The 24,067-nt window shown below is 40.7% G+C and overlaps 1 protein-coding gene across 31 annotated transcripts in view; it reads right to left on the bottom strand.

Moving 5' to 3' along the window:
* Window positions 1-24,067, bottom strand: part of MACF1 (microtubule actin crosslinking factor 1) — a 337,337-nt gene that overhangs the window by 221,934 nt on the left and 91,336 nt on the right. For 2 of the 31 annotated variants that reach the window (XM_045064250.1, XM_045064252.1), the window contains exon 1: window positions 9,570-10,005. The exons of 27 other annotated variants lie outside the window; for them this stretch is intronic. In XM_045064250.1, the coding sequence (XP_044920185.1) occupies window positions 9,570-9,678 (109 nt within the window). In that variant the 5' untranslated portion in view covers window positions 9,679-10,005. Of the gene's footprint in view, window positions 1-152; window positions 371-5,590; window positions 5,658-9,569; window positions 10,006-24,067 lie in introns of those variants that run through there. 2 more of the 31 variants (XM_045064258.1, XM_045064255.1) reach the window with 2 other exon arrangements.

The following is a 24,067-nucleotide window of genomic DNA, read 5'->3' as shown; positions in this document are numbered from 1 at the left end:
GGCACCCGTGTATTCCCCAGCACATTTTAACAAGCACAAAGGCTGTAACACCTCCAAGACTTCAAAACCCATATACTCCTATGAGTCAATGACAACAGGAGCTATTTGGGATCCACAGGCGCAGACAAGGAAAAATAACTTCACATACTAACCCATACAGCACATGCGGCAAACCAGGTGGGCGTTGAACTCGTGTTCATCTTGGTAACTAGGCCACATGGTACTCTTGTGTCTGCTGACCCCACCCAAAAGGAGGGTATTCCAAAGAATGTCCAGCTAGCGACTCGTGCACCTTCTGCAGCTCCTCAAAAAAGGCTTCGAGGTAAACAGAGATAGATAGCCAAAGGGCTATGCGATGAGCAGAGAGAGACAGCAGAAGTACAGAGTCGTGGCTCCACCCACCACTTCCTAATGACCTCCTCCTCCCCTTGAGGTCAGAGAGGAAGCTCCTCCCTAGGGCACTTCCAAAAACTGGGGTTCAGGTCTTAAGGCAAAAAGCATCCTATTCAAAAGTGGCCGCAGCTTAGTGTTTTCAGACCGACAGCAGCATACAGAGGTGGGAGCTTCATTATGAAAAAGTGCAACCAAGTTATTGAGTAAGCCTGAGCAGGCTGAAAGAGGCTGGTCTTTGAGTTACCCACCATTTGCAGAGCAGAAGCTCGTGACCTGGTGAATCTTAGACAGTTGCAGAAGAGCTGGTAAGGTAGAACGGCTTACTGCCAAGTCAAGAACAGTACATCCATTGCCCAACAAACTGCTCCTCTGGCAGGCCTCTTCTCAGGCAGAAGTACATGTGAAATGTTAACCAACTGAGAATGTCCCCCAATGGCAGATACTATAATGGAGTAAATCCCATACACTGTCTACTGCCAAGAGATTCCCAGATTCTAAATGGAGCTCCATTCCCCCACATTTACAGCTGCCCAAAGGCAAAAGTCACAGTCTCTCTGCAATGATTCCACTTACTTGACTGGTTAGCCCAGCCCCAGCCAGCCTCTCAGGTAGATTAGCAGGGCAGATTTCATCAACCTCAAAAATATTGTTTGCTTGTTGCTCCATTCTGTCCCCTCATCCAGCCAGGAATATCATCCCAAATCCCCACCTCTTCCCAGACCCTCCCACCCTGTCTTTACAGTCCCAGCACTTAACTCAGCGGTGCCAGAGATCCCTTTATCCATCAGTGGGGGGCTGCTTGCTTGTTTGTCCAACTTGTTTTTCTGAGTCTTGGCTAATTGTACCAGACACTGGAATGTTGAAGGAACACAATGAAGGGCTTTTTCATTCGGATGGCCCAGCCCATCTATTGCTTCTTCACACTTCTGACCCAACCAGGGGTTAGAAAAGCCAAGCCTCTGTCAAAGGCAGGATTGCCACTCTCAAGCCTCTGTCAAAGGCAGGATTGCCACTCTGATGGGGCCCCACACGACTCTGAAAGGCCCCACTGCAGATAAGGGCCTAATCACTGGCTCCTTCCCTAAATAGAATGACTTCTTCAGGCTAATGCTACCTCCAATCCTATTCCTAAAAGCAGGGAGGGAGAAACACCCAGGAAAGCAAGTTTGCAGAGACTAGTCCCAAAGACTGCAAGTGAAAAAGAGTAAAAACGAGCTTGCCTAGCAGACCACTCAATTTACACAAGCTCTGTGACCTGCCTCAGTGTCCTGCCAGCTTTCTTCACTCCCTACTGGGCATCCGTCCCATCTACAAACTAATATTCCTGTTACTACTTAGTAATAACAGGACTCACGGCTGACTTCATTTCTCCTTGACTTAGCTCTCTCAGTCACCCCGATAACCTGCGATACCTCTCCTCAGTTTGCTCCTTTTATCAGACTCTTCTTAGTCAGCCTTGGAAAGGAAGGGTCCTCCTAGAATTTACCTTGTCCTGAGAAGAGAAGTGCACACGAAATACGGAAGAGGGAAGAAAAAGGAATAAATGTTTCCTGATTCATATTTTAGTAAATCTTTCCTTTATCTGATTTAAGTTTCTTGAGTCTTGTGTCTTCTGTCTTCATATTCTGGTCTCTAAAACATTTTAAATGCACTAATAACCTAAGCTAAAATTAACTGAGCATTTACTGTAACTCAGTTTACAAGTAACGTGCTAAGAACTTTAAATATAATTTCATCTAATCCCAACGATTCTCTAAGGTATTATCATCTCCATTTTGGAAATGAAAATACTTTAAAAAGGCTAAATAACTTGGAGGCACCTGAGTGGTGCAGTCAGTTAAGCATCTGACTGTTGGTTTTGGCTCAAGTTATGATCTCAGAGTCTGGAGAGGGAGCTCTGCCTCTGGCTCCATGCTCAGCAGGGGGCCTGCTTAAAATTGTCTCCTGGCCCCTCTGCCCCTCTCCACGCCACCACCCACCCCCCACCTGAACTAACTCATGCTTGTTATAGCTCTCTCTTTCTCTCTGAAATAAACAAATATTTTTTAAAGACTAAATAACTTGACCAAGATTATGTATCCATTTGTCTAGCTCCAAAACCACACCTCTTGTTACACCCTACTGTTTCTGAGAGGGACCTAATCCAAAATAACTACACTGCCATGGGGGAGCTATATATTTAAGGTGGCTGAATATTCCTGGGAAGATTAAAAAATAAAAATATTTGACTATAGCTAAATAGAGATTTAGGGCATATCCCAATGAATATGTGGGGTAACTTCTAGAAATACTAAATAACTTCATAGTCTGAAAGTCAAAATAATCATCCCTGAGTAAGGTCTGCAAAGGTAAATCAAAGGCGGCCTTCTCCTGACTCCTTTGGCATTCAAGCAGAATCTATTTCCTGTAAAAGCATTACAGACTGAGGAAGTTAGGGGAGAGAGTCCTGGGGATAAGGTCAGTCTACCTGCCAGGAGACACAGGCCTTCCCTCCTAGGAGGTCCTGAGCCTCAAAAGGGAAGCTACCACTAACAGCAAGATTTTGATTAAGACAGTCAGCTCTTAATTATTCAGAGGAGACCGGCTGGAGCAGTGATTACCAGGTCATCCCCCTTCTTTTTTGACCAACTTTTAGTCATGTCATTGGTCATGGGTTTCCAGCAATGTTAGAGGCAGGAAAAAAGTGAATCTGACTGCTACCTGCAGAATTTAAAACTCGAGTGGGGGAAAAAAATAAAAATAAAAAATAAAATGTTGAAAGAAATCCAAGCCAGTATTTCCACACATGGCTAGAGGTTATCAGAGAATTTACAACTATCGGCTTTCTTACAATAGCACAGAAAATCAAAGCTATACATTTATTTCCTTAAATACCAGAATCACCCACTGTTAAGGATATTAAAGTGGACACAGAAGCCTTTCTTTCTAATGTGTAAGACAATGATTCATTATATATCACTAACTTTTTGTATATTCCCACACTGGCTTTTTCACATTTTTTCATTCCCAACTGTAAAGATAAATATTTATATTTTGTTCCTGCGGCATATTGGAAATTACTATGTCCTCAATGATATATTTTGTGAAAAAAGTATCATGAGGATAGTAAACAATTATATTGTCCTTGGGGCGCCTGGCTGGCTTAGTCAGAAGAACATGCGACCCTTGAACTCAGTCGTGAGTTCAAGCCCCACATTGGGGGTAAAGATTACTAAAAAACAAACAAGCAAACAAACAAATCCCTCAATTATATAGTCCTTACTATGTACAGAATGTATTCTAAAAACTAACTCAAAACAACCATGCAGTATTATTTTTTTTTTTTTAAAGATTTTATTTATTTATTTGACAGAGAGAAATCACAAGTAGATGGAGAGGCAGGCAGAGAGAGAGAGAGGGAAGCAGGCTCCCTGCTGAGCAGAGAGCCCGATGCGGGCCTCGATCCCAGGACCCTGAGATCATGACCTGAGCCGAAGGCAGCGGCTTAACCCACTGAGCCACCCAGGCGCCCCAACCATGCAGTATTATTAACCTCACTTTATGGATGAGGAAGCACAGACCCAGACAGACTGATGTCAATCTGCAAGCAGTGGCAGAGGTAGGATGGTAACACAGGTAGCCTGACCCAGAACCTCAACCACAATTCCATGTCACCACATCCAAGTGGAGGCCAGATGATCACACTGCCAGAAGCACAGGAAATTAGAGACCTTAGTCTTTATTCTTCTCATTCAGATGGGGAAAAGCGCAGAGGAAGTAAGTAACCCGTCTAGCATCTCGTGTAGTCAGTAGAAGAACCAGGACTGGGGCTACTGCATGGCTCAGTGGGTTAAGTGTTTGCTTTCAGCTCAGGTCATGATCTCAGAGTTCTGGGATTGAGCCCGTATTGGCCTCCGTGCTCAATGGGAGCTTCTCTCTTTCCCTCTGCTTGCTGTCTCTCACTTGCACCCTCTCTCTCAAATAAACACATAACATCTTTTAAAAAAAGAAAATTAAGAAAGGTAGAAAGAAAAGCCAGGACTTGGAACCCAGGTCTCCTGACTCCAAGTTCAAGGGTCTTCCTACACACCGCACAGATGTAGAAAAAAAAGCTAAGGAAAGAAAAAGGCAAAGCCTCCATCTTGATTAAGACAGCTAATGGTTTAGTTATTTGAGTAAAGATATAGTAGATACATGGCCATTTATTTATTTATCAAGAGCCTATTACAACAAATTTTTAGATAAGATGAATGGAAGAGGCACAGCTAATATCATAAATGGAGGGATAAACATTCAAAACAATCTCAAAAAGTGATACAAAATCTCATAGGACAAAAGGGAACTAGGATACTTATGTCTTGTACTGAAGTTCAAGAAAACTAAAGGCACAGCAGTGTCTAGAGGGGAGATAATAGCAATTCATGTACCAGGACTGACCATTTTATAACAAATCTTAAGTATAACAAATCTTAAGTTTAATAGACTCAGCAGTGTGACGGAGCTGCTGAAGAGAAGAGGGGAGGGGAGGGGAGGGAAGGAGAGGAGAGAGGAGAGGGGAAACAGGGGAAAGAGGAGAGAGAAAAGAAAAGGTGATGCAATCTTAGGTTGTACTTCATATGGTCCAGATACAGCGATTATAGCTGGTTTTCCTAGTGGGATGTTAGAAATGGAAAGAACCTTAAGAGACTGGACTGTCCAACTCTTACTTTGCAGATAAAGAAAACAAGACCCTAGAGAGAGACACATCCATCCTTTGGCAAACACGCAAAAATTCAAAGGTTCTATGTTACCACAATGTGAGATATTAATAAACTAAAACACAGGGCAACTCTGTATCATTCAATTAATCTATACTGAGCACCTACCTTAGACCACATGTCAAGCTAAGCCAAGCCCTATAAGTACATAAATGAATAAGACAAGTTCCCTGCTACAGCTTATATCTAGTGCTATCTTAATTCTTTCATTTTATTTGTTCGAGTAACATTTACTGACAGCTATTTTGTCCCAGACACTTGGGAAACTGAAATGAGTAGGAGTCCCTGCTCTTAAAGATCTTACAGTCTAACAGACTGTAATTAGTGGAGAGCAATAGAGACAAGCAGAGCAAGCTGACAATCCAGGTTTGAGCAAGAAGCACTAGCATTGTGCCGCTGGCGCACAGAGGAAGAACTCTCACCTCAGTGGGGAAGGCTTTCCAGAGGCACTAACTTCTTACCTTGAAGGGCAAGTATCAAGTAGTCCAGTTGAAAAGAGGGTACGGGCATTTGGGGTAGAGATCTACAAGTTTTTAAACGAGGCTGGTGTACTAGGTGCTTGTAAGGCCAGGAGAGGAAATGGAACTAGTGAAATAGGCAGGGGGCAGATCATAAAAACACTTTTTTTTTTTTTTAAAGTAATCTCTATACCCAACATGGGGCTCAAACTCATAACCCTGAGATCAAGAGTTACATGCTCTACCCACAGAGTTAGCCAGGGCGCTCCATAAAAACACTTTCCTGTCATGCTGAAAAGTTTGAATTTTCTTCTAAAAGCAGAGAGGAAGCATGGATGGATTTTATGCAGGAGAGTGATACAGACAGCTATTTTAGAAAGGTAACTCTGGCAACAGTTAGGCCACAGGTGGGGGCGGAGAAGAGTATGGGGGAAATTGATTATTTCAACAGCCCTAGAGAAAAATAATGAGGATACAAACTAAAACAGTGGGAAGTTTTGGGAATAATGAGATAATATATGTAAATATGAGTGGACAGGGTATATTGAAAGCTATTTAAAAATATAAATACTGGGGCACCTGAGTGGCTCAGTGGGTTAAGCCCCTGCCTTCAGCTCAGGTTATGATCTCAGGGTCCTGGGATCGAGCCCCACATCAGGCTCTCTGCTCAGCAGGGAGCCTGCTTCCACCTGTCTCTCTGCTACTAGTGATCTCTCTGTCAAATAAATAAATAAAATCTTAAAAAATATATCTAAATACTAACTGAACGCAAAGTTGTCTTACAGGTATTATATGATTTCAATACAAACGGTCTGTGTCTGTCTGTATCTTGTTTACATCCACTGAAGATAAGGTGACTTGGGAACGTGGTTGTAAAAGCCACGTACTTATGTAACCAGAGCTCATCAGTGAACCCATAACACCCAGAAAAAAAAAACAAAAAAACAAACAACAACAAAAAACAAATAAGGAAAATGAAGTAATATGATCAGTGATTCCTTCCTATGTTTCTGCTGTACTCCCTTCACCACTCCACATGTACACCTAGCCTCCAAATTTTCCAAGCAAAAACAATCCATTTAACTATTCAAAGGAATACTAGAATAATAAGGAGTTAGCAAATCGTATACAGTCAATGGAAAGGGAAGTGTCCATTGGCAAAGACAGCCTTCAAACCTAAGCAAGCCTGACACCTAGAAGAGAAAGTAGACTTGATCTTTCCCAGGCAGAATTTGGACTAATGTGCCTAAGTTACAAAGAGGCAACTTCCAACTTAAAAAAGAATTTCCCAGTCACCAACAGAATAAATAGTCCAACGATTCTATGTTCTATAATCACTTTTTCAAACAAATCTTATATGCAACTCAACTTATAGAACATATAAACACATTGTTCAAAAAAACAAATAAAGGGGTGCCTGGGTGCTCAATGGGTTAAGCCTCTGCCTTCAGCTCAGGTCATGATCTCAGGGTTCTGGGATCAAGCCCCGTGAGCCCCGTGTCGGGCTCTCTACTCATCGGGGAGCCTGCTTGCCCCTCGCTCTCTGCCTCCCTCTCTTGTCTTCTTATGATCTGTCAAATAAATAAATAAAGTCTTTAAAAAAAACAACAACAAATAAAAGCAGTGTTTAATAGTATAAATCAATTTTATGGGTTCAAGTTTATGTTACTTATTTTAAAGCTAAATGATATAACCAGTCAAGTAATTTTTACTAAAATTAGAGATTAATTAATTACAGTTATATCAGCCTCAGCATCCAGTCTATTTCTATGTTGCACGTTATCACAGTGAACACTTTTTTATAAACTGGTTCATATGAATAGCAACAAACAGTAATAGTTTCACAGTGTGCCCAGTAATCTCAGGGTATTATTCAAAAAAATGGATACAAGAGCCTGAAAGAATAGCAGAAATAGTTTCAAAGTCAAATACCTTGGATATCTAAAAATTGTGTACACTCTTTATAGTATGTAAATATGACTAAAAATGTGCTACGAGAAGTACAAGATCTTTTAGTACATACTCAGCCAATATTACAGTGTCATCACCTGGCAATGTACTACCCACTCAGGACTAAGTACCTGAGCCCATACAACTGAGCCTTGCCTAGAGTTTATCAGGCACAGAACCTATGTTCGGCAGTTTCCCTGCAACAGGGAAACACTCCCAATTAAAAAAAATTAAAAAATAACAGATGAAAAGATACAAACTTCATTTTTTTAGTAAAATGTACATTTATAAGCAGTTTAAATATATACTTAGAGATGGTGGAGAAACTTTATTCTGATGATGTCCAACTAGCATGTAGTACATGAGAGCATAGGTGTTCCTTTTAAATACACTTATAGATAAAATACATCTCAAAATTGAAATTAAAATAAATGGGTACAAGAATCTCTTAACCACTTCTACAGAAGTTTTGGTATCCATAATCTCCAGTTACAAAACCCCTAATCTAATTTGACAGATAAAGTGAATATGGTACCTTCCCAATTAATTATTAGATACTAGAACCAAAGTTATTTCACAGAAATAAAAAGCTTTTCCAATTTATTTTTCTTTTTATTTCAGTGCATTTTATGGCTATTGAAATCGGAGATGGCTCCGATTTCTAAGTATCATAGACAATCCTATACTGAAGATAAACTTTTAAAATATTAATCAATTAGCGGTTTAGAAATGTCATTACCACAGTGCACAAGGAAACTAGCAGCCTCCTCCTGGATGGTAATTACTTTTTCATTGCATATGAAATAGTATATAGGCCGAATAATTCATGCCTGCCTATTTCTTTCTAAGTTCCAATCCAGGCTTTACATTTCAAAAAGGAAAGTCACTTTGGGCTACCTCTTTACACACACCACCACACAAGCAAATATATTTCTAAATGTCTGTTTTTGCTGATATAGACACATGCTGGGATCTGAATATTTAGTCAAAAGCTTTTCTGGGACTTACTGGAAAGGACACTGGGGAACGACTGATTCTGATTCTAATTCTAATTCTGTCAAGCATTCATGAACCTTTAATAGAAAGTAAAGTGATAAGTCATCGAGTCTGCATCATAACTTTTAAGATACAAAGGAACAAGTGTCTTAATACGTTGGCTTACAGGTAGCAGGGAGATCACAAGGACAGTACTGAAGGCACGGAGATCCAAGCAAGGGTGGAAAAGTTAGACTTTATTAATCCTCAACCATGGAGATTTAGAATCAGCTAAATTTGAGGCTTTTAGAACTCAAAGGAATATAATGTAACTAATAGCAAACAGGAGAAGAAAGAGGGGTCTGCTAGCATCTTTTTTTTTTTTTTAAAGTATCGGGGGCTGACTCCCTGGAGACAGGAGCAGTTAACTTCCTCAAATTGAACAGGATGACTTATATAAACAAGTAAACTATATGGCTGCCTGAGGGGAAAGGAACCATTTTAATTCTATCAAAGAGAACAGAGGCACCTCAGCAAGGATACCACTTACCCCTTCCTCTCACTAGCTTTTCTTCCTCTGCCTTTTCTCACCCAAAAATAAACCAAATCCAGAAACTTCTCCAATCCCACATGTTTTCTCATATCTCTACCTAGAGGAGGGTGTTAGAATTACTAGATGCTTTTGGTTAAAAACAAAGTCCAGAAGCCACTTTGAGATTGTGAGAAAGTAGGAAAAGGAAGAGCTTGATTCTCAGAGCAAGGACCCAAGTCAGCACAGTCGCCACTTCCCTCAGCTTGGAGCCCAGACGTCACCTCATCAAACCAGCACCCTCTAGCAGAGAGCCACAGACAGTGGGGAAGAGTTCGGGTCTCACACTGGTCCGAGGACAGCCCAGTTTCCTCAGCAGATCCACACACACATGAAGATCTGACAGCACCCCAGTTGAAAAAAGGTACTGGCCCTTTAAGGACAGCCACTAGGAAGCCCTCCGTCATTTACCCCACCCTCAAAAAGCCCCACAGCTGATTTAAAGAATAACTCCCCATCACAAGTTACCTGCTCTGCCTCTGGCACATCTCTTCCAGTAGAGAACGCCCGCAATTCCAAGAACGTGGGTCAAAATAAAGATGGTTGATGGTAAGTAAGAAGAATCTAAGAGAGGCATTTCCAGGCCCGTCCTTCCTTCTTCCCTGAGTTTAGCCACAAGCCCACAGCTCAGCAGGCCTCTGAATGCCTTTCTCCTGAGGTTACTGCTGTCCCAAACTATCAGCACAGAGGCAGCGGCCCACAGCACATAGTTGTCAGTAACTTCCTGGCGGCTTCTCCTCCATCTCGTCGCTGTCTTTCAGCAGGCAGTACTAGATGGGGCTAAAACTGTACAGTGTATCTCAGACAAAGCCCAGGAAACAACTGGCCAGAGGGGGAGGGGAAAGGGAAGGAGGAACCAGGAGAGTGAAAAGGAGCGCCCAAGCTAGTGCTGAGCTGACTCAAATTCTATCTTTGGCATCCTCTGTTCAGCTTAAACAAACAAACCTCAGACCCCTGTACAAGAAGGGAGGGTGTCAGAGGACGTCATGCTCTTAACTTTCCATTTCCAGCCTGGCTGGAATACCAGACTTCAGGATGGAGCCAAAAGAAAAAAGTCCCAGAATTACTAGGGAATCACTTGTGGGGAGGAGGCAAAGTACACAAGGATGTATTTTAAGTATCCATGAGTCCCTGGCCAGTCGGAGGGCAACCCTTCCACACCCATGGCCTAGGAAGAGGAAGCAAGGGACCCGAAGATCATTATGGAGAGTATCACATACACAACAAGCTCCATGAGATAGATCTGACACACAGCATGATGAAGATGAGCAAGGAGGACAAAAAACCAGTGTGTTTTCAGAGCTGGAAAATCCACCTAATCCAGCTAATGCTGCCCAAGGGAATATGGGGATGCTCAATGACAGCAGAAAACAATGCCTTCCAACGAAACAAAGGCTTGCTTACAAATGAAAACTTAAAATGAAGACTGTAGCAGCAACTGAAAACACTTTACCACTATGTACCTAACTAGAATGACTAAAATTACAAAGATCAACAATATCAAGTCCTGGCAAGGATGTGAAGCAACTAGAACTCTCATACACGGCTGGTGGGAGTATAAATTAGCACAACCCCTCTAGTTTGGCAATTACTTAAAAAGAGTTAAGCATACACATATCAAACAACCAAGCAGTAGCACTGCTAGGATTTACCCAAGAAAAGTGAAAACATGTGTCCACACAAAGATCTGGATGTGAAAGATATTAGTAGCTGTATTCAAAATAATGAAAATCTGGAAACAGCCAAAAGGCCATTGACTGGTGGACTAATAAACAAATCCTAGTGGGTCCATATGGTGGACTATAACACAGCAATAAAAAAGGAACAGACTACTGATAAAACAGCATGGATGGATCTCAAAAGCATTATACTACATGAAAGAAGCCAGACACAAAAGGCTACATACTGTATGGTTCCATCCATATGACATTATGGAAAAGCAGAACTATAGGGACGGAAATCAGGTTCAAGGCCTGGGGGTGAGGAATGGAAGTGACTACAAAAAAACACAAGGGAACTTTTGCAGCGATGGTTCCAGGACTGTATACATTTGCCAAAACTTACTGGATTGTATGCTCAGAAGGGTGAGTTTTGTTGTACACAATTTATATATAATTTAGCAAACGTAACGCACGGAAAGACTAGAAAGTTCACACAACCTAAGTTGAATATGCAAAGGCCTCACAGTACCACCGCTCCTCTTTCCATTTACTTTTCTCTGAAGAGATATTTTACAAAATAAAGTGTGGACAAACAACATAACCCAACAGCCTGGAGCACATCTAATACCCTCTGTAACAATTTCCACTCAGTGAAGAGTTATAGCTTCGCTTGTTAACAATCTAGCTCCTATTCATTCCTAAGGTGCCTTTTACACTATGGTATGTAAATATGCTATATTCTCTCACAAATAAGCTTTAAAAAATGCAAATTGCCTTAATACCTGTTATTTTATAATAAATAAAGTTACCTTTATTTATTTTATTAAATTTTTTAGAAGGGGAGGGGCAGAGAGAGAGCAAGAGTCTTTTTTCTTTTTTTTTTTTTTTTAATTTGACAGACAGAGATCACAAGTAGGCAGAGAGGCAGGCAGAGAGAGAGGAGGAAGCTGTCACCCTGCTGAGCAGAGGTCCTGATGTGGGGCTCCATCTCAGGACTCTGAGATCATGACCGGAGCAGAAGGCAGAGGCTTTAACCCACTGAGCCACCCAGGCACCCCGAGAGAAAGAGTCTTAAGCAGGGGCTCAAAGCCAAGCATAGAGCACAATGCAGGGCTTGATCTCACAACCCTGAGATCATGACCTGAACTGAAAACAAGAGTCAGACACTTAACCAACTGAACCACCCAGGCAGCCCAACCTTTATTTTCCCCAAAGTTGCATCTTTAAAAATAAATAAATAAAAGGGAAGTGTTTTAGATCCGAATTATCTACTAACCAAAAAGATGATAAAGGGCCCTTGAGGGGAACAAATACAATATGAATATTTTAATATGGCATCCAGATCATCTATAATTTTGTGCTTACCTATACCTCGTTCATCAAATATTTACTGTTTACTATATTCCAGGCACTGTTCTAGACATTGGGAACACAGTAGTGAACAAAACAAAGACCTTGCTCTCACACTTATATACCAGTAGGAGAAGATGGAAAATAAATACAAACAAGCAAGCAAATACATAGTTTGTCACAAAAATACAATGGAGAATACTAAAAGAGATGAAGAAGAGAAGGGAGTGCCAGTGGGATCAAGTTTCCAGTTTCTTGTATAAGATGTTCAGGCAAGGTGTCTCTAATAAGATGGTATTTAAGCAGAGATCTAAAGAATATGAGCTAACAAACCATATGGCTATCTAGAGAAAAAATGAGCCAAACTTTTTAAGAAGCAAGTGCAAAAATCCCGAGGCAGAAGTAGGTATGTTGTGCTCAGGGAACATGGAGAAAACTCTATTGGTTGGAGCTCACAGAGAGAAGGGGAGAATGTCAAGAGATGAAGCAAGAGAGATTATCAGACTACCTATAGCTGTATAAACCACTTACTTATAAATTATAAAGACTTTGGCTTTTATTCTAAGGGAAGTAGGAATGTTTTGTGTGAGAGAATGACATGATTTAACTTAGGTTCTTAAAAGAATCACCCTTGCTGCTATACTGAGAACAGACTTGGCAAGGATGGGAGCTGGGCCACTAGTTAAAATGCTGTTCCAATAAGCCAAGTGAAAATTGGTGGCTGAAAAACAATAGCTGGGACCAGAGTGTGGTGATAGAGCTGGTGAGATGTGGCCATATTCTGGGTAAATTATAAAGAAAGAGTCATCATGATTTGCTCATAGACTGGACGTGAGGTGAGCACAGAAAGGATAGAGTCATGGCTCCAAGAGTTTTGGCCTGAGAAACTGAATGAACAGAACTGCTACTTCCTGAGATGGAAAAGACTGCGAGAGATGCAGAGGGTTTGGGACTCACTGGTGGTTGTAGTTGTTCTTTCTTTGGGGCAGGGGGGTGGGTTACAGGCAGGAATTCTCTTTTGGATGCAGTGAGTTTGAAGCACCTAGTTGATATACCAGTAGAACTCTGAAAATGCAACTGAATATACGAATCTAGAGTTCTGGGAGAGATCCAGGATGAGTTTCAAAGCCAGGAAACTAGATGAGATCACCTGGGGAGTGAACAGAGAGAAAAGATCAAGCGCATGGATTCAGTGCTGGAAACCCTGCAACATTATATGGGGAAGAGGAAGAACCACCAAAAGAGAAGCCAATGGATTAGGAAAACCATGATGATGCATGCATGATGCCCCAGAAGACAGGGGAAGGAAGTGTTTTAAGAAGTGATAATTAGGGGTGCCTGGCTGGTTCAGTTGGTGAAGCATGTGACTCTTGGGCTCAGGGTTATAGGTTTGAGCCCCATGTAAGATATAGAGATTACATAAAAATAAAATCTTAAAAAAAAAAAAAAGTAGTAATTAACCATGCCAAAGCTCTTCAGATGTCATGATGAGAATTGAGAATGGACCACTGGATTTAGCAATGTGGAGGTTGCTGGTGACTTTAATAAGGGCAGTTTTGATGCCAGAAAATGCTGGCTGGTTGTGATTCAAGAGGAATGGGATTTATAGGGATATGATGAATAGCATGGTGACTACATGTTAAAAATGACTACAGTTAAAAATTTAAAATGGATAAGTGAAAGTTGTTAAGAGAGTATATCTTAAATGTGCTCATCACAAGAAAGAAAGAAAAAAAAATCTTTTGGTAACTATATAAGGTGACAAATGTTAACCAGACTTCACTGTAGTAATCATTTCACAATACATGCAAATATCAAATTATTATGTTCTCCACCTGAAACTAATATAATGTGTCAACTATATTTTAATTTTTATAATTTTTAAAAGTTAAATGTAAAAAAGAGAGACTGGGAGTAGAGAATTAATGACAACAAAGTAAAAACTACTCAAGGAATTTTGCTATAAAACAAAAGCAGAGAGAGAGAGATGTAGGGTCAAGAGAACTTTTTCTTGACATGATGTGAAATGTATCAGCATTTGCTGAAAGGAATAAGTGCAACAGAAGGAAAACGGATAGTACTCTCCAGGGGAGACTAAGCCAGAGCTCCCTCTGGAGCAGGGCTCTCTTCTGAAATAGACATTTCATTCATTCAATTTAAAAACACAGAGCATCATGCTAAACACAGGAGACACAAAGATGATGATGACACACCCCTTACTGTGGAGAAGCCTTGAGCTGTGACAGCCAAAGACTTGCTTGGAAGGGCATTTATTATAATATACTATACCAATACTACAATACATATTTATTGAGTAGCTACTAGAAAGCACCTTCACATCTGTTACTTCATTTAATCCTGATAATATTATTAGGATTAGTTAACATATTATATATTATTAATTAATATTATAAATGGGGATATTTTATAAAGCAAGAACATGGGGCTCATAACATTGTGTCACCTGTACTCAAATTTTTTAGATTATAAATAAAAAATAACTTTTTAAAAAGAACTTGAGGCTCAGAAAATTCAAGTTATTTTGTCCAAAGTCACCAAGTAAGAGGATGAACTGACATCTGAACTTTTGTTTGTCTGATTTTAAATCAATATATTTTATCACACTGTCTCCCTTTGCTAAAATGTTCTGGCAAACTAAGTACAATAACTTACAGTTAAACAATTTAAATATTTATATGTTTGGAAAACTTGCTCTTTACAAGACAGTCTGTACACAGCCCCACCTGGCTCCAAGGAAAGAATCTCAACTTCGACTCAAATGTCACAGTGCTGGTGCTGTCTATATCACCCATTGTACAATTTTCTTTTTGCAATCTTATAAGTATCTTCACCATATTTTCATTTCCCAAAGTGAAAGCCATGTCTCTGCCTTATTCTACTACCAGAAGCCACTGCAAAACTGTCTTAATTAGAAAATCATGTATCATGCTTGTGCCATTCAAAAATACCTAGGAAATCTGAAGAAAAAAATCCAAAGCACTCAAATGTCAAGACACATTCTGAACCTAGTGTTATTATTAGAGAAGACAATGAAAGGTATCCAAAGTCATTTGCTCCTCATAAGATGGCATGCTATACCTTGGACACACTATTTTTTTACATATGACAGGTAAAGAATTTGTTTCCAGCCTTTGTATATATGTTATGTTTGTCTGAAGGAAGAAGAGGAGGATTGCCTTTGTGAAAATAAAATAAATTTTTCACTTAGCAAAACTAAGACGGATCTGTGTGCTGTCATTAATAGGAAGTGGTTAGAGGCTGACAGGAGGGAGTGACTGGGATTTTTTTTAGAGGTCATTTATTATACAAAGAATGCGCCATTTAAAGTCATATTTAGCACCCCCCAGGATATCCCTTCCATATAGTCAGTGGGCAGGGCCTCAAACCACCAAAGAAGCCCTGTAACAGCAAGACTGTAAACTTCATGAAAGATTTTAGACCTGCTTCTCTCTAGGATTACTTCACTCACAAGAATTTAGGATGATCACCCACAACTGTTACCCACAAGAAGTCTCAAAACAAGGCAACACCCCAGAATCAGTTTCGTGTCTGTGACTGAGATGAAAGCAAGCCCGTGAGAAGGGCTGCTGCAACTGTCACTCACGGTGCCACAGAGTTAGACCTAGTCTCAAAACAACTGACATCCACAAGCTTCTTAACTTGAGCAGATGGAGACTAAAAATTTAGGACCCATCTAAAAGACTGACATCTGGAAAAATCATGCTTTCAAAGATGAGACTTTTTTCAAACAACAAATATATCTGATATTAAAAATTTGGTAGAGACTAGGGGTGCCTGAGTGGCTCAGTCTGTTAGGCATCTGACCCTTGGTTTCAGCTCAGGTCATGATCTCAGGGTCCTGGAGCCTGCTTAAGATTCTCTCTCTCTGTCCGGACACCTGGGTGGCTCAGTTGGTTAAGTGTCTGCCTTCGGCTCAGGTCATGGAGTCACAGGATCAAGCCCAGTTCCTCAGGCTCCCTCCTCAGCGGGGAGTCTCCTTCTCCCTCTCCCTCTGTACTTGCCCCCCAACTTGTGTTCTTTCTCTCTCGCTCTCTCAAATGAATAAATAAATAAATGAAATCTTAGAGGAAAAAAAAAAAGATTCTCTCTCCCTCTGCCCCGCCTCCCCACTCACAGGCACATGTGCTCAAGCGCTCTCTTTCTTTCAAAAAAAAAAATTTTTTTTGGTAGAGACTATCATATGGCTGATAGCATTGGAAACCCAGGGCTTCTGGGAATCAAAACCTGGCCCTGAACTCTGGTCATCAGTCTCTTCCCATAAGTCCAGGAGGCATCTACCTACAGATAGGCAAAGGATCTGTGCTTCACAGGAGCTAATCAGGAGACACTGTGGCTCCTGACTTTAACGTAGAGCAATGCAGCATTGTGACAACAATCAACATGCAAAGGCCCAGAGTATCTACATAATATTCTACATATCCAAGTGTCACTAAAAAAAAATACTATTAGAAAACTCTTTCTCCCAAATTTCTTGCTCAGTAACCTAGATGACATGAGCATTACAGTAGCATGGTAACTAAAGGCTCAGTCTGAAGCCACACTGCCTAAGCTCAAATCCAGGCTCTACTATATATGTCACATCAGCATCCCTGGGTAAATTATTTAATTAATCTCATAGAGTCTCAATTTCCTCATCTGTAAAATGATGATACTTACAGTATGGGTCTCAAAGAGCTGTAGCGAGGATTAACTAAATGTATTTAAGGTGCTTAGATAGTGCCTGGGATACAGTATGTACTCAATAATTACTGGCTACTATTATTATTTGGAGAAGCAGCATACAAACCACATCTGACCACAAAGACCTCTGAATATTGCTCAGACTGTACAAAATTTTAATAAATTAATAATTCATCCAATTTTCCTAATCTCAGTCTCCAATTTGCCAATTCTGTCTGCATTCCCTGACACATGCATAATGACCAGTACATCTTAATGCTCAATGAATATTCATTTGTAATTTCATTCTAAAATTTCGAATTCCCCACTGTCAGCAAATTAAATCCAAAACTCTCTGGCTTCACAACATTTTCCTCATTTACTCTGGAATGCAATTCCTTCCCATTTCCACAACTCAAAATCCCATTTGTATGGACCAGCTTGTAAGACAGTACTTCCGCAGAATTTTCGTTGGTGACTCCCTCCATCCCAGTCAGAAGTAAACTTCTCCCTCTCTTGAGATTATATTATATTTTATATGTGTGTTTAATTTTTACTCTATCACTAAAGTTCTTGAAGCTAGATGAATTCTCTCATAAGAAATCTCATCACTAAACAACTGAGCCACCTGGGCTCCCCTAGAAAACTCATTTTTTTTTTTAAGATTTTCTAAAATTTATTCATTTGACAGAGAGATAGCACAAGTAGGCAGAGTGCAGGCAGAGGGAGAGGGAGAAGCAGGCTCCCTGCTGAGGAGAAAACCTGATGCAAGGCTCAATCACAGGTGGCTGGGATCCGGACCTGAGCCAAAAGCAGATGCTTAATCAACTGAGCCACTTAGGCACCCCTAGAAAACTATCTTTTTATTTTATTTTATTTTTCAAAGAATTTATTTGACGGGCACCTGGGTGGCTCAGTTGGTTAAATGACTGCCTGTGGCTCAGGTCATGATCCTGGGAGTCCCAGGATGGAGTCCCGCATTGGGCTCCCTGCTCCACAGGGAGTCTGCTTCTCCCTCTGACCTTCTCCTCTCTCACGCTCTCTCACTCTCTTTCTTAAATAAATAAATAAAATATTTTAAAACGGGGGGGGGGGGGGCTGGGTGGCTCAGTCGTTAAGCATCTGCCTTCAGCTCTGGTCATGAACCCAGGATCCTGGGATCAAGCCCTGCATCCGGCTCCCTGCTCACTGGGAAGCCTGTTTCTCTCTCCCCCACTTCCCCTGCCTGTGTTCCCTCTCTCTGTCTCTCTCTGTCAAATAAATAAATAAAATCTTAAAAAAAAAAAAAAGAATTTGAGAGCGAGTACAAGGGGCAGGGGAGTGGGAGAAGCAGAGAGAGAAGTAGATTTCCCGCTGAGCAGGAAGCCGGATTTGGGGCTCAATCCCAGCACCCTGGGATCATGACACGAGCTGAAGGCAGATGCTCAACTGACTGAGCCACCCAGGTGCCTCAGGAAACTCATTTTTTTTTTTTAAGATTTTAAGTTATTCATTTGACAGACAGAGATCACAAGTAGGCAGAGAAGCAGGCAGAGGGAGAGAGAGAGAGAGAGAGGGGAGGAAGCAGGCTCCCTGCTGAGCAGAGAGCCCAATGCGGGGCTTGATCCCAGGACCCTGGGATCATGACCCAAGCCGAAGGCAGAGGCTTTAACCCACTGAGCCACCCAGGTGCCCCTCGAGGAAACTCATTCTTAAACCCAAGTGCCTCTCTCTGCCCAGGGCTCTAAACTTAACACAATCTGCTAGTCAAACCTAGATTCAAATTCTGACTTCACAGTTTCTAGCTGTGTATCTTTGAAGGAATTACTTAATCTCTTTAATCCTCAGTTTCTTCATCTGTAAAATGGGGATAATAAAATCACCTCTTCAGGTGCTGCAGTGGGGATTAAGTGAGAAAAGACATGGACTATTTAAAAAAAAATTAAACATTAACTCATTAATGTTAGCTTTTGTTATTAGTGTAACTCTATTAGAGACTTTATGCCTCAGCAGGCTATTGACCCATCTTTAGTGGTCAGTGCAAAGAGGTTAGTCAAGGTAAAACATGGTATTTAACAGCTCTAAGTCACCGAATAAATCAAATTAGGCTTCAATGGCATTGCTTCAAAAAGGGAAAGGACAAGAATATTTAGTCCATCTTAATATTCTATTAATATCATAAGTAATCTCTCTCTTTGGGATTCTGCTCATTTCCTCCCACAAAGCAATAATGAGACCCTGCTATGAAGTTTTTTCCAGGAAACTCTGGTAGCCAGTATCTTAAATAAATGGAGACAATTCAAGGAAAAGAAGTCCTGTCCATGGAGATTGCTCTTGAATTTTGCTAACGATTATTATCCCTCATTCCAAGTAAATTCATGATGGAGAGTTAGCATCTGACTCCTATTCAGCTTAAGCACAATTTTTAAATGCTTTTCCAAATAAAAATTATTTCTTCCCTTTCCTTTCCTTTCCTTTTCTTTTTCTTTCTTTCTTCTTCTTCTTTTTTTTTTTTTTTTAAATAAAAATGCTTTCAATGGAAAACATCTTTCAGTGTGGTCTGGCTAAGAAACATATGATCCACTTTAATTTCTCTGAGATACCTTCGAACACAAGAGGGCAAAATGAGCATGCATTTGACAAGGGGTCAAGCCCTCAAAAGTAAGAATAAGGTAACCAGCCAGGCCTGAGAATGCAATAGGTAGTTATATTCAAGACTCAGAAAAAGAATCCAGGCCAAGATAAGAGGTAGGTAAGAGAGACCAACTTAAACCATTTATCCATGGATACCACGCTTTACACACAGCCAATTTAAGATCTCTGTGAGACTGTTTTCTAGATTCTGGCAGTAGCCCTCAACAGTAAAGAAGAAAAACTTGCCACCTGAAGACAAAGACAGACTTGTCAGTTTCTTTAGCCCTGTGGACCCCCTGAGCCTGCTCTGAACCCTAATCCACACACAAGAATCATTTTGGTCTTTTATAAGAGAATCTATCACCAGGCCCTGCTTGTCTTCTAGTTAAAACCTGCTCTCACAAACCCTCACCAGGGCCAAGGACCAAAGACAAATGAACGTGCCTGATAGGATCTCCCCTCCTACCATCACTATGGTACTAATTATGTGACCCTAGGAACACCACTTAATATTTCCGACCTTCAGTTTCCTAAAATGTACAATGTGTATAAATATACCTATTTCTCAGGGCTGTTGTCAGTAGGTAAGTACACACCAGATGCTTAATAAACAGTTTACTTCCCCGGTCCCTTTTCATTTTTTAAAAAAAGTCTCTTTCAGTCTCATTTATAAAACCAATTCCATCTCAGACTTGGTTTCTTGCTTCACCTAGCATCTGGAATAATTTGTTCTTCGGATACTCGACAGATCCACAAAATTATTTTTCTTTTCTTTTTGTATTTTTTATTTTTCTAATTTTGAAAATTTGTTTTTCATGTTCAAAATTAGACATTTTAAAATGGTTGATGTACTCCTGAAACTGATAGGACAGTGTATATTATTTGTACAGGAATTAAAATTAAAAACTTGATTAACAATGGGGCGCCTAGGTGGCTCAGTGGGTTAAGCCTCTGCCTTTGGCTCAGGTCATGATCTCAGGGTCCTGGGATGGAGCCCCACATCAGGCTTTCTGCTCAGCAGGGAGCCTGCTTCCCCCCTCACTCTCTGCCTGCCTCTCTGCCTACTTGTGATTTTTCTCTCTCTCTGTCAAATAAATAAAATCTTTAAAAAATAAATAAAAATAAAAATTATTGAGTTATCTTAATAAAATTAAAAGAACATTTTATAACCTTTTCAGTTTCTTTCCATGATGGAATCTTCAAGTAGCTATGGCTTTATAAAAAAAATTGCTTCACCCTACACTCTTTGACTACAAATATTACCAGAGACTGCTCCTAATAGGTGGCCCTGTAGGCATCCATTTCTTTATAGCTTAGAATTACTCCTCGAAATCTCCTAGATCCAATAGTCACTGGATCCACAAAATTCTTAATACAAGTTCATATTTCTTATTTCTGCTCTAATATTAAAAGGGGGGGCACAATGTACAAAGACGCCACAATAAAGATAAGGAATCTGATTGGCCCACACTAAGATTAGTGACAGGTTCTCTAATTTGGAGTTTAAACCCCCAGTGACCCCTACTGGACAAAGATAGATCCAGAAGAGTGAGTTTTATAGCTAAGACAAAGAGATTCTGTGACTACTTTTATTCTAGTGAAATCTGTACACATAGAACTCCCCTTACACAAGCTCAAGCTTGCCTCCAAACCCACACACACGACATAAAAGGCAGTGATGCCAGGTCCAGTTGGCTCACTCCTTCCCCGAAAACATGATCACCTCAAAATTGGTTGGCTTACTGGCTGCCCCAACTGGATCCCCAGTATTCACAGCTTTGTGATGAGTTCTTACAGAAGAAAAAACAGGCAGTGAAGAAGCAGTCACTGGTACATAATCCCCGCCCCCCCCACTACCCTACATTTTTCCATTTCCAGAGCTGACTCACTCTCAACTCAGCACAGACTCCCCACCAGCAGTCAGGGCCACTATGTGTGCCCAGTGAGTAATGCTTCCCCAATGCCTCCTCCCAGCTGCCTCTGACTTAACAAGTCATAAAAGGAAATATGGGTAAGAGTTTTAAGGGAAGAGAACACAGGCTCCGTCCTGGAGGCAGGGATAGATCCTTTCATCACTCTGCAGGGATTCAGAGCTATAGTGAATTCCCTCTAACAGCAGCCAGGTGGCAATGTGGAAACGGCCAAAGGCTGAAACACCGATGAGGACAATAAATCCTTACTCTCTCAAATCTGAGGACAACAGATTCTATTTTGTATAAAACCAAAAGTCATGGGCATTAGGCAGAGCCCAAACCAGCCTGCCGGTTGGTTATGGTTTATCTACCATAGACTGCTTGTCTAGCAACAGCTTGCTGTGGAGATTGCAAGCCAGACTCGGCATCAAACTATCTATAATCATCAGCCTTATTTGTAAGGCAAAAACCTAATGAAAACCAAATCTCAGAAAAAGGGAGCAGCCTCTTAAATACCTGCCCATGTACCCTGAAGTTCCCAAAGGAGGGCAATGAGGAAAAGGATGCACTGGGGTTTTGATTAGTGACTGGCACATCCAATATTCAACAAACACTAAATAGACAACAATTGTAGTTCAACATTCCCCAATAAATATTCCTGAGTATCCAAATCTCTTAACCTTATCTCAAACATTTTGGAAATGACTGTCAAGAGCTAGATAATTTTTTATACAACTTACTTTAAAGATACTTTGTTTTGATTTTTCCTAAAGATTTTATTTATTTATTTCACAGAGATCACAAGTAGGCAAAGTAGCAGGCAGAGAGAAGGGGGGAAGCAGACTCCCTCAAGATACTTTGAAGCAGGGGCTCCTGGGTGGCTCAGTTTGTTAAGCATCTGCCTTCGATCAGGTCATGATCCCAGGGTCCTGGGATAAAGCCCCACACCACCAGACTTCCTATTCAGTGAGAGTCTGCATCTATCTCTGTCTCTTTCTCTCTCAAATAAATAAATCTTTTTTTCTTTGAATATACTTTTTCTTTTGTCTTTTTTGGGGGGGCATTGCTTTAAAGATTTTATTTATTTGACAGAGAGAGGCACAAGTAGGCAAAGTGGCAGACAGAGGCAAAAGGAGAAGCAGGCTCTATGCTGAGCAGGGAGCCTGATGGACCCTGGGATCATGATCCAAGCCAAAGGCAGATGCTTAACTGACTGAGCCACCCAGGCGCCCCCCCCCCAAAGGTTACTTTGAAGCAATAATCCTTGATGAATTATCAAACAGCAAAACTTCAATTAACTAGGACTCATCTAAATTGGGCTTGCAATCTACTGTTAAGTGAAAAAGAATCACCTCAAATACATAATATCACTGATTTTTTTTTTAATATTTTATTTATTGACAGAGAGAGAGAGAGATCACAAGTAGGCAGAGAGGCAAGCAGAGAGAGAGGAGAAAGCAGGAGGAGAGAGGAGGAAGCAGGCTCTCTGCTGAGCAGAGAGCCTGATGCGGGGCTTGATCCCAGGATCACTGAGATCATGACCTGAGCCGAAGGCAGAGGCTTAACCCACTGAGCCACCCAGGCGCCCCGATCACTGATTTTTTAAAGATGTCCTTGAAATCTGGGCACTTTCAGTACAGTTGCTTGCATTTTTCTCTTACCTATAATCCATGGGTCCCTGATGCCTTGGAATAAAACTGTTACCCAGCTCGGTGTTTTATTAAACCTACACTACTGAAGATCCTAATTTATCAGAAGAAGAAGAAAGAAAAGAATAAACGAACCTACCTATGACATTACCTATGACAAAATATCCTATTTACTAAGACCAAAAAGATATATATAACAATGTTCAAGATGAGTGAAACAGAAAGTACCCTTTGGTTGACCCTGGATTAACAAGAATATTTTATTAACAAGATTAAGCACATATCAGATTTTACCACTATGTTTAGCAGTTCAAGAAATAGAGAAGGAGGTGACAGCTCCAGTTCTGTTCCTAATTTATCATATGACTGTAGGATCATTTAATCACACTGGATCTGTTTATTCATTCATAAAATGAGTTGACATTCTAGAGCTCTACATTCTTTTCTAGCACTAAACTTCTGCGGGTCTGTGAAATATTTAGTTGCCTAGGTTCTGTGTTACCCATAACAACAACAACAACAACAAATTACAAAGCACTGTTGCAATACCCTTTAAGACCTTACAATCTGGGTGCCTGGGTGGCTCAGTGGGTTAAAGCCTCTGCCTTCAACTCAGGTCATGATCTCAGGGTCCTGAGATCGAGCCCCGCATTGGGCTCTCTGCTGGGCAGGGAGCCTGCTTCCCTTCCTCTCTCTCTGCTTGCCTCTCTGCCTACTTGTAATCTCTTTCTGTCACATAAATAAATAAAATCTTTAAAAAAAAAAAATAAAGACCTTACAATCTAACTTGGGAAGCATTATGTGTACAAATAATTACAGCATAAGGCAATAGACTGTGTCACATGGGTGGCAAGAACACAAGAATTTGGTGAACAAGAAATTTAGAAGTTCAGTCAATGGAATGGTAGTTTTTAGTTAGAAAAATTAAAAAAAAAAAAGGGGGGGGGGATTTCATGTATGAGGCACGTAAACTGGGTCTAAAAGAATGCGTAGGATGTCAACAGTCCGAAATGAGAAGAGCAGACATTCCAAGGAGGAAAGATGGCCTGAGCAAGAAAACAGAAATGAGAAAATACAAG

Source organism: Mustela putorius, unplaced genomic scaffold (genome assembly GCF_011764305.1).
Source record: "Mustela putorius furo isolate JIRA1106 unplaced genomic scaffold, ASM1176430v1.1 tig00003853_pilon_pilon_pilon, whole genome shotgun sequence".
NCBI lineage: Eukaryota > Metazoa > Chordata > Mammalia > Carnivora > Mustelidae > Mustela > Mustela putorius.
Note: the sequence above shows the minus strand (reverse complement) of the source record. Positions and strands in the feature narration are given on the sequence as shown.